The sequence below is a fragment of the Diadema antillarum genome, unplaced genomic scaffold, assembly GCF_040938485.1.
Source record: "Diadema antillarum isolate AM-2024a unplaced genomic scaffold, OU_Dant_1.0 seq00000861_RagTag, whole genome shotgun sequence".
Classification (NCBI taxonomy): domain Eukaryota; kingdom Metazoa; phylum Echinodermata; class Echinoidea; order Diadematoida; family Diadematidae; genus Diadema; species Diadema antillarum.
This window is the reverse complement of record NW_027271731.1, coordinates 1,249,603-1,262,044: the sequence shown is the minus strand read 5'-3', so window position 1 is coordinate 1,262,044 and position 12,442 is coordinate 1,249,603. Positions and strand designations below refer to the sequence as shown.

The 12,442-nt window shown below is 38.1% G+C and overlaps 1 protein-coding gene across 1 annotated transcript in view; it reads right to left on the bottom strand.

Annotated features, from left to right (window-relative positions):
• The window catches only part of LOC139740562 (extracellular calcium-sensing receptor-like), a 97,392-nt gene that overhangs the window by 81,082 nt on the left and 3,868 nt on the right, over nt 1-12,442 (bottom strand). The window contains exon 2 of the mRNA XM_071651147.1: nt 11,835-11,957. Coding sequence (XP_071507248.1) covers nt 11,835-11,957 — 123 coding nt within the window. The remainder of the gene's footprint in view (nt 1-11,834; nt 11,958-12,442) is intronic.

Below are 12,442 nucleotides of genomic sequence, written 5' to 3'. Positions count from 1 at the left end.
ACGGAATATCGCACAAGACACTCGTAGATGTATTCTGGTGTTCCCTTAAAGACCACTTTGTAGATCTGTAGAAGGAGTTTAAATCAGATTCTATCCTTGACTGGCAGCCGGCAGAGTTGACAAGTCCTAGGGGCTAAGTGAAATGAAAGGACATGAAACACATTCTGTATTCTCTGAAATCGATTAACAGCAGGTCGACTTACTCTACCAAGTAACAGCTGAAAAAAACTGCAGTAGATCAGTCGTGATTCTATTGTAGGTACATTATAGCTCGGACAACTCTCACAGCAGCATGGTGAGTATATTCCTAGCAGGTATGTTAGCGATTTGTGCAATTGCATGTGTGTGAATAACTCATGTTCTTGTTAATGGGGGAAAATATTTCCATTTCGGATTTATTACGGTACATGAGTACCTGCATGCCCGTGTTTGCGCATGTGTGGCAGTCAGCAAAGTGACATTTGATTCGACATCATCATAATGAAGGCCTTTTTTTTGGGGGGGGGGGAGGGGGGTGTCACTATATCGGGATGTATAAGATTGAGGAGGATCTTGTAGGTTATCTGTTCAGGTTGTCTGTGTGAAGCTTTGTTCAAACTAAAGTCCGAGTATCTCTTCCGAGTCGACTCCACAGCCGAAAGTCATCTAGCAATTTAACCTCCCCTCTCCTCCCCGCCCAAGATGATGGGCAACTGATGGAGGATTTATTGGATCATGGAGGACTTTTGAGACTGCATGCATCACCATGGTCTTTGGTTCATCAACCGCTACCGTTCACATCATGAATGAGGGCTCAACCATGCCCTGTACCGCCAATGTCACGTCCCGAGTGTTGACACTTGGGACCTATTCCTCACCCTGCATCTCCTCTTTTCTCCCTCTTCCTCCTCCTCCTCCTCCTCATCATCATTATCGTCCCTGAGATCCGAAGGTGTTCAACCACGAGCACAGTGAAAAAGATGGTGCAACTTAGAAAAAAAAAGTGATGCGGGAGGAAAAAACCCCCACACAATTGACGATCACCGTGTACACACATGCACATAATTATTATACACTAAATTGTGTCTTATACATGACATAATACACAGATATACTCACACACACATACACATATATAATTATATATATATATATATATATATATATATATATATATATATATATAAGTATACATATTATTTGTGTGTTTGTTGTGTGTATATGTCTCCCATTTATAGAATCCACAGATATCATCATAATTATATAACATATAAAATAATATAAACATATATTTCTAAGTAAACTTGTTGCAATGATCAAGATCTCCATCGTGCCATGTCATAGATGCTGTTGCTACTGCTGCTGCTGCATTTGCTTTGCTTTTGTTTGTTTGTTTTCTATTCGGCTGTCTTTGAAAGAAGGTTTCTGACGTGAATTAAACTAGCAACGCATTACTCCTTTTCCGCGTTTGGTATTGATCGGCAACTTCAGCACCGGGATTAAAGATGAGGGTAAGCTAGCCTAATGTGCGGATTGCCCCCGCAGATCGATATTTAGGTGACCACTTCACTTCGTTCCCACGTTACTTCTGGGTTAAAGTATGTAAAATTCCTTTTCTTTAACTTTATCGCGAAATAAACACCTTTGCATTGCCTTTCATTCCCCCTCCATCTCTTTATTTGCACTTTGACACAGTCGTCTTCTCTTCCAGCCACATGGACATGTGGACTGGGTTTGGGTTTGATTTTTGCGAGCTGATCAAATCGTAAATCCGCAAGCCCACTTCTCTGCGCTTCTCTGGATATCATGTCTTTCCCTATGACGAGTCAACCGGCTCGAGTGTTTTCGCAGGCTTTAGCAAAGGCTCGATTGTTTGTCTGGGTTTTTTTTCCCCTCCTCGCCTCCTTCCCAATTAATCTGACACAGACAAACACACACACACACACACACACACACACACACACACACACACACACACGCACACACACACAGACACACCATTTTTTTCTTTTATATCCATAAACTAACCAGCACATTAATGATTAAAAAACTTCATATGCCAATTCATTTTAATGGCGTTGCTTTTTTTTTACCGATCAAGCTTGTGGGATAGATGGGTCTTGGGCAAAGAATTTGTGGAAGCATGATGAGCTGCGAAGACGAAATCAGACGCCGGGGAGTTGCGGGGGAAGGGAGAAAAGTTCTGAAATATCAACTTATTCTCTATAAACCCTAAACAGCTAAAAAAAAAGAGGACCAAAACAAAGAAGAAATCATGATTTTGAATTTCTAAATGTTTCATTATTTTTTACTTCTTATCTGCAGGATATGCGCATTCATGTCTTCATTGATCGGAGCCCCTAAATCTATAAACTGCGAACATTATTAGCAGCAACAGTGGAACTACTATGCCCGAGAACAATAGACTATATTTATGGTTTATCTGCCAGCGATGAAGACAAAATTTGTGTTTGCAGTGACTGTTCTTTCGATCTAGTTTTAGGCACCCTTAGGTATAGCAGGAAAAAACCAGTTTGTTTGGATAGGGTTACCTGATTTCTTGGTTTCCGACCGATTTTCTCTATTGCGTGCTCGTGTTGACTTTTAATTCTTCTGGTATTTGCTTTGACACTTATGCCCTCGGGTGTCACTGGGATCTCAACTAGCCAACAATCATTTCTGCTGGGGTTTTTTTTCCGAAAAAAAATCTTATCTCGCATACTCAGACACGCAGGTGTTTTCGCCACTTTTTACACTTTGCTCCATTTTCTGTGACATTTTCAACAGGTTTATTTGCTATTAGCGATTTACGATTACGGCTATTGATTTACACGCACAGCAGAAGGAAGAAAAAGACAATTTTTTATATGTACTGTAGAACTCTTCATAAATGTGTTCTTTCACTTTCAAATTTAATGGTCAGCAACATATTAAACCATCAACATATTATTACCGTGCGAGGACAGACACCCATTAGCAATATGATGGTGGCATTTTCTAACGTCATTTGGAACATGTTTAAGTCGAACTGATTTTAAGTCCGAATTTTTGTCATTTTTGAACAGTGCATAATACAAACGAAAAAAGAGACGAAACAAAACAAAAGCAAAACCAAGAAAAACATCAACAACAACAAAAGCAGGTGAATTCTGAAAATTTAGAATTATCTTTGATATCAAACTTTCCGTTGAATATAGATTCAACCAATCGTGCTCAACAATGAATCCTAAAAAATGAGTAATTTTGTTATCAAACTTTCTCTTAAATATAGATTCAGCCAATCGCGCTCAACAATGGGCGCTAAAAAAAAAAATCATACGTTTAAAGGTACAACGCGAAGTTAATTCCTAATTTCCGACATACGTAGAAATTGAATTAAACTGGCGTTTGTTGTCATTGCAAACACGCCCGTCGCTTTCGAACAATGACAAAGACATGAAATCATTTACCTCTCATCCTTCATACAGAAGGGTGCAACGTGTTTATACTTTACTATATCGGTGTAATTAAGGTCACGTGCTCATGAACGGCAATGAACGCGCAGAGCTTGACTCAATAAACAGTAATTACACACAGACTTCGGCAACACTGAACCGAAGGTCGCGATGCTAACCGTTGCGTGACGTAATCACGAAGGGCGCTTGTCATCTCAATTACCGTTCCGCATTGAGGCAAACTTCACATTTCGTAAAGAGGCGCGTTTTACTCCATGACATGTCACGTGATCCTACAATATTGCATGATATTGCGAGGACAGTGCTGAGTCCGCCAGGTGCACCAGCCCTTTAATGTGAAAGAAAAAACTACCTCATGATTGACTGAATCTTTCGATTTGTCGATCATGTCGATGTATCGGTAAGCCGTGACAAACTAACCTGCAGAATTTTGAACAAAATGGTATTAAAGTAATGGTAACATTATGGAATATGGATATCTAATGGGTACTCAATTCATCGAAGTCAACTTAGACTTGTTAGAGGTGGTTTTGTGCCGTAACTTTCAGCTGTTCCTCGAAAGCACCGACGAGGAAGAGGCACAAGAATAAAAAGATGTGCTTTCGCGATGTATCCTGCAGGGGCCAAACCATGACAATCAAATCATGCAAATTAATAATGATGCATTAACACAGACAGGTGACTGTTGCTCCAGTCCTCATGTATTGGAAGCGGTATCGTGATGTTCACTTTAATCTCTCGTTAGATAGGGCAGGGATCAGGTGGTAGGCCGACCTCAATGATCTTAACGTTTTTATTCGAAGACCTCCTTGAAACTAGACAAGGAGAGTACTTATTATTAGCGAAGAAGCTGGTGCCAACAGATTACCAGTTTCACTCTTTACTTAACCCGTTCCATATGAGAACCTTGTGGCTTGTGTAGTAAGTTTATGGAAATTTCAAAATTCAGTATGGAACGGGTTAACTTTAGAAAATTATCAACTATTAAAAAAGAACAAAAGATTAAAGAAAATAACTGAAAGAAATGATTGACATAATCAATGATATAAAATGAACATGAATCCATTAAGATTTAAGTGACGTAAAATAGGATTGCGGGGGGAATATTGTTTACCTAGCAAAATTTGGTTCAGGTTGGCGTGTCATAGTTTGGCGATTCTTTATTTGATAACTTCGTATTTTCCAACACATAATTTAGGCATTCACACTGACCATTTCTTCTTTGTCTTGAACCTGTGTTATTGCATGGGGAAAGATAAGCACAGTTACGTCTCTTGTACAACACTTTTGCATATTTCACTCGATCTCAAATATGTGACTGTGTGAAAGAGGCAGTCATTTCCAGATTTCCGTCAAATTGAAGTATTTCAATTTCATTATCTTGGTCATTTTTGGATCTTGACATGTATTGAAATCCAATGTACAGGTTCAAGAAATGATAACGACATCAGAAGATTATTACAAAAACACTTTGTCAAGCAGAAATGCACTATAGCAATAGCTTTGATGCATGGTGTTATGCAAAATATCACGGAAGTATTCCCCCGGCTACAATCTATTTTGAATTTAATATTGATCGTTTGGGAATTCACATATGAATGTATAATTAAGTGATTAAACGAAAAGTCGCTTTCAGACGCAGTAGAAGTGAAGATAAATAGATAAATAAATTGATCAAGTATGCGTGAGCAAGTTATTAAGCAATGAATACATGAATACAATTGATCACACCGGAGTCTTTTCGCATTAGGGCACACGGTTAAAGGTTGTTAAATCTAAACATATAAGATTGTAAATAATGTATGACTGTATATACGTTAAAAGGCAAATTATCTCATTAACATTTTTGATGGATGAATTTCTGCTCTATATCCGTTGTACGGTTATCTTTCATTTTTGATAGTGTGCTATTCTTATTCGGAATGTTTAAGTTATGGTTCATCAATCTTCCTTTGTTTACGGCTTGTGGCAACGCAGAATAGAACAAAGTTTGTGTTGTTCTGGATATACCTCACTGTTTTTCAGTAAACACAGAATGTGTTTGTGTGTGTGTGTGTGTCTGTCTGTGTGTGTGTCTGTGTGTGTCTGTGTGTGTTGTTGTGTTGTTGTTGTTTTTTGTGCAAGGAAAGAGTCTAGTCATATCACTTTACAGAATTTCATCCTCGAGATGAGAAAGTGTGTAGGCTAGTGCTAACATTATCTGCATTAATGCTGAAAAGAACACTGGCTTCAAACTGTCAAGGGAATCCCCCTCCCAAAAAAAAAAAAAATAAAAAAAAAATATTCGGAGTGAGCATTAGTAAAACATTCAGTGCGCTCAGTGAGAGTGTCAGGAAAACCGGACGGTCTGTTAACATTTTCAAAGTTATTAGATTTGTTAATTTCATTTGCCGCCCCTAATGTATTGAACCTCTGCAACTGTTCGTGACGTCAATGTAGTCAACTGACGTGGAAAAAAAACAAAAACAAACGGGTGTTATGAAGAAACTCGGACGTTCTGTTCAAAACTTCGTTATAAATTCATCAATTTTGAACGGTTTTCATTTTTTGCTCAAACTTTCATCGAGTGTTTCACTAATTTTAACTAATTTTCGGAATCCACTTAATTCTAAGGTGAATTCTCTTCTAAAGGTCCTCTGATATTCAATTCACGTTCTATGTACACGATGAGTTCAGTTGATATCAGTAGGTCTTTGATATTCAGATGTCAATGTCAATTTTTTTTTTCATTTAATGTTAGATTATGCGATGCATATTTTGATCAAACGGTCGCACAATTTGTGATTAGCAGGTGTTATCCATGCGTACACATCAGCAGAAGTCAACATGTAAGGAGACCTTTAAAAACACATTTGCCTTGATCACCAACTGTACGGTTAAGACAAGATAAAGAAAGAAAACAAAAACATGAGAAAGGAGTAAGCATGAATACAAACAAGCGGGCGTCGCAAATTATGGGCGCGCGTATGTGAGCAAACACATTTGTTGTCCCGAGAGGACGGAGCAATTTTGGGAATGTATTCATAACGCAACTTTACACCTGCCCTGGATTGGTCCGTCACAGCGGTGCTGACGCCATCACACCGGCGCACAATTCGAAAAGAAAACATTCCTGAGTACATGAGTGACACGAATACCCTTTGAGATGGGTATATTGGAGAACCATAAACTGCACTCAGTACGGCCTGCATGAAACACGAAGAATATTTTAAAAAAATGAAAACAACAGCACGAAGGAATGGAAGAAGATATACGTAAGAGAATTAGATCGGATTATTTTTTTTCACGTGACCAGGCTTGGTTATTGCATGCAGGGAAATATAAAACAACAACAAGTAGGAATGGAAGAAGACATACATAGGAGAATAAGATCGGATTTCTTTCTTCTTCTTCTTTTTTTTTTAATTCAAAGTGATCAGGCTTGTTTATTGCAGGTTACATTGGTGGATTATGGCTCTGATAAAATGAAAGTAGTCAAAGACATACGTGACATTCTCTTCTATCTATCTATCTATCTATCTACCTACCTATCTATATACCTATCTATCTATCTATCTACCTATCTATCTATCTATATATCTATCTATCTACCTATACTCTTCTTTGAGTGTGATAGTTTCACAGATCCGTATAAAAGTATCCTCTTGAGACAATAGAACACGTTTTGACTATTGACCGATTTTCCAAGTTGATATTAAAAGAAAAAAGACAGACATGTAGACATTAAGTGAAAGCATTACACCCCATTGAATTAAAATGCCTGAAGTCAACACTGTTGGCGCACTCAATAAAGCAACCTATAAACTCGAATCAGAATTTGAAATGGCAGAAAATTGGCGACGAGGCTGAATTACGAAGTCATCTGTTGACAACTGTCGTCGAAAAACGACAACTGGACGTCGCCATCTCCCTGAAAGTCACTCTGGGTGTCAAATAGTATCACAGTCATTATTCCATGCTTCAGGTTCAAGTTTACTACGATTCAATAAACACAGACCATGCTCCCCCGCCACTTTACGATGAATTGTTTTATTCAATGCGACGCATTGGACAAGAAACTCGGACTTAACTAGATTTTACAGGACAGCTCTCTGCTGTTCAAGCCATTATAATGTGCATATTATTTATATCATCTATATATTTTGTTTGTCAGTCAGACACAATTTCATCAACCGGCTCTTGAAAACTGCATATACGATGGAGAGGGAGTGGAAAATGTCACAAGCGCGACGCGCATCAAATCGGTCATCTCCTTTCACATCCGAGAGCCCACCGAATCTGCATCGTCCAGTGTTGAGGTTGCAAACCGACACAGCATAATTTCGTTGCCCGCGCGAACAGAAATACTCTACAAATTCGATTAGTCCGCCCTGACTTAACAGGGACCAACGCGAGGAAAATCTAGTTCATATAACTTTATTCATATAATGATGACTCGAGTCTTCGGTTTGGATGATTTTTTTTTATGTTAATGCTTGTTTTAGCCATAAATGGCGGGCTTCAATATGCCTAACAATAGCTGATTTATGTACTGCCATAGCAAGAATGCACCTGACACATAGCACTAGTTAGTGAATCATCTTTCTTCTTCATTTTAAATCCACACACTTATTGCTGACACGAGTTACAGTGCTTTAAAAACCGAGTAGGTCTATAGTAAAGTGTACAATATGATTCACAAGGCTGTTATGAAGACTTGATTAAAGTCTTTTTTATTTATCCCGCATCTCTTTGTTTGATAAGATCATAATTGAATGAGTATAATCCTCCCGCGCTAACATCATCTGCTCGCATTGTTGTGTTATGAAGAAAGGGTGACTTCTTCTTCAACTGCTAAAACATTGCATTACATACATGAAGCTAAAGACATGGTCTGAACACCAATGGAGAAGGAGCAATACACACAACTATCGAAAACTGTGCCCGAATGTACGATCAAGCTCACCCTAGTTTACGGCAGAGGAGGTAAGATGGGAAGTAAGTGCAAGTACCAGACACAAATGTCACTGTCAAATATCGACAAATCTGTAAATAATTGGCCTAATTTCACCACAATGGGGCTAAGCCAGGGGCTTCATTTGCCCTAATGGACTCATATTACTTTCTCGGAGAAAACAAGTTGACTTAAAGCAAGACAATAGTGCTCCAGTCAACATTGAGCTTCACAGATATACGACCGTACACTGAGAGTCACTTTGTAATGACGTCTATGCCAAAGTCGTAAGAGTGAGAAGAGACTTGAAGAAAAATAACAGCGAGATTAATTGTTCTCTTCTATTCCGATGATCCTCAAAGCGTCTCCTTGTCAGCAAAAGAAAAAAAATCACGGTAAGACGTGAAAAGGTGTATCCTCATTTTCGATATATCTGCAATTTTGAGATGTAGGATCTTTACCTATATTCAAAGTCATTGAGAGCGAATGAACCACATAGCATCCATCGTATCCATCATTTATTATTCATAGTGATCCGCATTCGAACAAGCGAACTGGGCAGGTGAGATATATCATGTTACAAGAATTTATTGTTTTTTAATCTTTTTTGTTTTTGTGTTGTTGTTGTTTTGTTTTGTTTAGTTCATGCGACTTTAATCGAAACCCCAGCCCCTTACATACTCTTTAGAACTATCCTGTAATTACCTCTTCATTAATTTTTGCAAGATTTTTTGATGCCCATATTTGGCGATTTGCAAAATCATTACAAAGAAATCACATCAACCTTTCAGAGATAAGAGACAATCAAACGCTAAAGACCAACTTCAGTATAAAAGTGAATTATGCATACAAACATTCAAACTTATGGGAGGTCTTGAAAGACTTTTTCAGGCTTATTTCTTAACGTTCACTTTATCAGGATACGCATAAAAGTAGCAAATATACAATGTTGGAAGAGGATATATAAATATCTTTAAAATGTCTTGGAAGTCACAGTTTTTACTGTCATTACAGGCAACAGTTTCCTACATTCGCGCCAAAATAAGAAAACGAATAATGTATTAAGGATAATAATTTACCTAAACGAAGTTTAAAAAGGATAAAACTACTGATTACAGTGTTTACCTATGCACTTCATTCCCTTTTAAATCCTAGAGCAAAGAACGCAAATAATGCTGGTTTCCAAATTAATATGTGAAAGACTAACAACTAGCACAGTAATAAGTAATGTGTATCGACAAAACTTGTCTGTCAACCAAGCATTCCGCCATCGAGATTGTGAGTATTACACCCCCCCCCCCCCCCCGGAAAAAAAAATCTCCAACGACGCCACTCCAAAGCAGCAGAGACTATTATCCTAATCCTTCACTGTAACTGCGCGTGCGCATTAGCGTGTTTGTGTCATCTCAAAGCTCTCTAAGAGCAGGTCTTTGAAACCACACCGGAAATTTTAGACCGCTATTTCAGGTCACAACTATGTGTGTGTCAATGGACCTTTGTCCTCTTCGAGTAGGTCCCTTTTTTACTAATTAACCTCTACTCCAATCCCTCCCCAAATCTGCACTGGCTGATTGATTGAAAAGGGTTGCTCTCGTTTCTATAAAAGACAACAGACAAAGTTGCATGTTTTGATACACATCCGAGTCATCCTAAATCCTACCCCCCCCCCCCTCCCCCGATATACTGGGCCAACCATGCTCACGCACAAAAAGAAAGAAGGTAAAAATACAGGTCCACGTGCGCGCATGATTTTATAGAATAGGCGGATAGCGCAGAACCTCTCTCTATTGAATCTGGGAGTGTCGTGTTTGTTCAGCGGCGGGAACAGGGAATGCGGGAATGCAGACGTGAGTGACAGAATTAAGAACTATTAAAGCACCAGTCCGCAGACTGTACCGAACGCGAGTCAATATATCATATTTGGCGAGCCGTCACTATTGTGATATGCCCGGAAGAAATGGATTGTCTGTATTCATTTTGCATCCCCACTGCACAGCTCCGCTGCCGTATAAGAGTAAACGCACTTTTCGTCAGAAAAGGACCCACTTAAGCCTGCCATTCTCTTAATATCAGGTATATGTTTATTTCTCTACCTACGTGCGTGAACTGTAGGTCTACACAACACGCTCATTGGTGGAGTTGAACAAATTCAAAGAGAATCAAACAAACAAAAAAATCCGCAAAGGAAGACCATACAGGAAAGTGAGTTTGATATATTTGATAATTGAAATCCTTTGTGACTTCAAGTATTTTGTGGAGGTTTAAGAAGTATACTGCTGTCATCACCATATTATAACGAGGTCATTTGTAATATTCCTATAATGAACACAAATGTATCAAATTGCTTCCATCTCCCTATCATTCTCTCTCTCTCTCTCTCTCTCTCTCTCTCTTTCTGTGTGTCTCAGTTGGCCCTGCTGCATATCAATTTCAATTTTCAATTTAAATTTATTTTCATATTTCTCGATGAAAAATTACATCAAATATAACAAAATTAAATGAAATACATGACATACATAGAATATTGCAAATATGTAAAACATGATAGTGGTCGATCTGTTAAGTTTGGAATCTGTGAATGAATGCTAAAGAAATATGAAGGAACCTACTTAAAAGCGAGCTTGTTGAGCATCATATCAGTGCATCATTCAAGAAAACAAACAACAACAACAAACAAAAACAAAAACATGTTATACCAATTTAGAATGTGTCTGTCCTCGCTCTTAGTTCTCTCTTACTCGTGCCTCACTATTCCTCTTACAATGAAAAAGACACTCAATATGAGTTGACCATATCCATGGCAATGATTTATTTCTCTCGCACGGTCATAACACACACACACACACACACACACACACACACACACACACACACATATATATATATATATATATATATATATATATATATATATATATATATATATAATTGACATAATGAAGACAGTAGACGTCTCACGATGTCTACTGTCTTTATTGTCTCAATTATATCTTTCTCCCCAAGATGACAGACAGAAGCATTCGGTAAAAATATCAGCATCATTCCATTACATGGAGAGAGAGAGAGAGAGAATTAAAGGTGTATGCTTCATTTTAAGGGAGAGATAATTGTTCGCTCTTTACTTGGACTTTAAACGACACCCAGCTAAACACAGTGTTGCAAGAGCGCACGTCGTTACATTCTTCCTACGCACCCAAATCAGTTAAAATCAAAATATTAACTGAAAGAGAGCAAACTGTGCAGGTTCGATTTGTCTGTCTGTCTGTCTGTCTGCCTGGGTTGTTTCTCTCTCCCCCTCTCGATCGATCGATCGATCTGTGTGTCTTTCTATCAACCAAATGTATATATATATATATATATATATATATATATATATATATAATTTAATATCAATCTATCCACATGTATTCATCTGTCTCTTTCCCTATCTCCAAGCCATGGTGATTGATAAAGACCATTTTACTTACTCCGTCCAGGTAGCCTGGTGTTGGCCTGCTCAAGGATTGATGACAGCGTCTGGGTGTAGGTAAATGCCACCACCACTTCGAGGATTGGGTTCTGATTGAAGACGTCTACAAGCCTCTGCATTCCTAATTAGACACAGCCAAAAAAAAAAAATAGAGGACATGTAAAAAAAAAGTTATGTATGAAAGGCTTTTGTCACTTACTTCCGTCACATTAATTTTTGTATCCAAATTGCCACAATTTATCCATTTGTCTTCGTGGGAAATTAGATAACAAACTAGAGCGGGTCAATTGTTCTTCACATTCACCACTTCGAATTTGCGTCTTGGTACACACAAAGAAATATATAAATATATATTTGGAGTACATCGTTACACATAAACTACGTATACAAGTAATTTCTTTTGATAATCAGAACATTTAAAGGGGGAAATATAAAACTGCATTGTATTTCTGCTATTCGGAACTATCCACACTTAACACCCCACACCTGCGTCATACGTACATGTAGTTGGAAAATCAATTTAAGACCTACTCCTTAAACTTAATGGCTACGCCATTCTTTTCCATATTTTGAAGAGTCTATAAAGGAGCTGACTCTTCAGTTCGT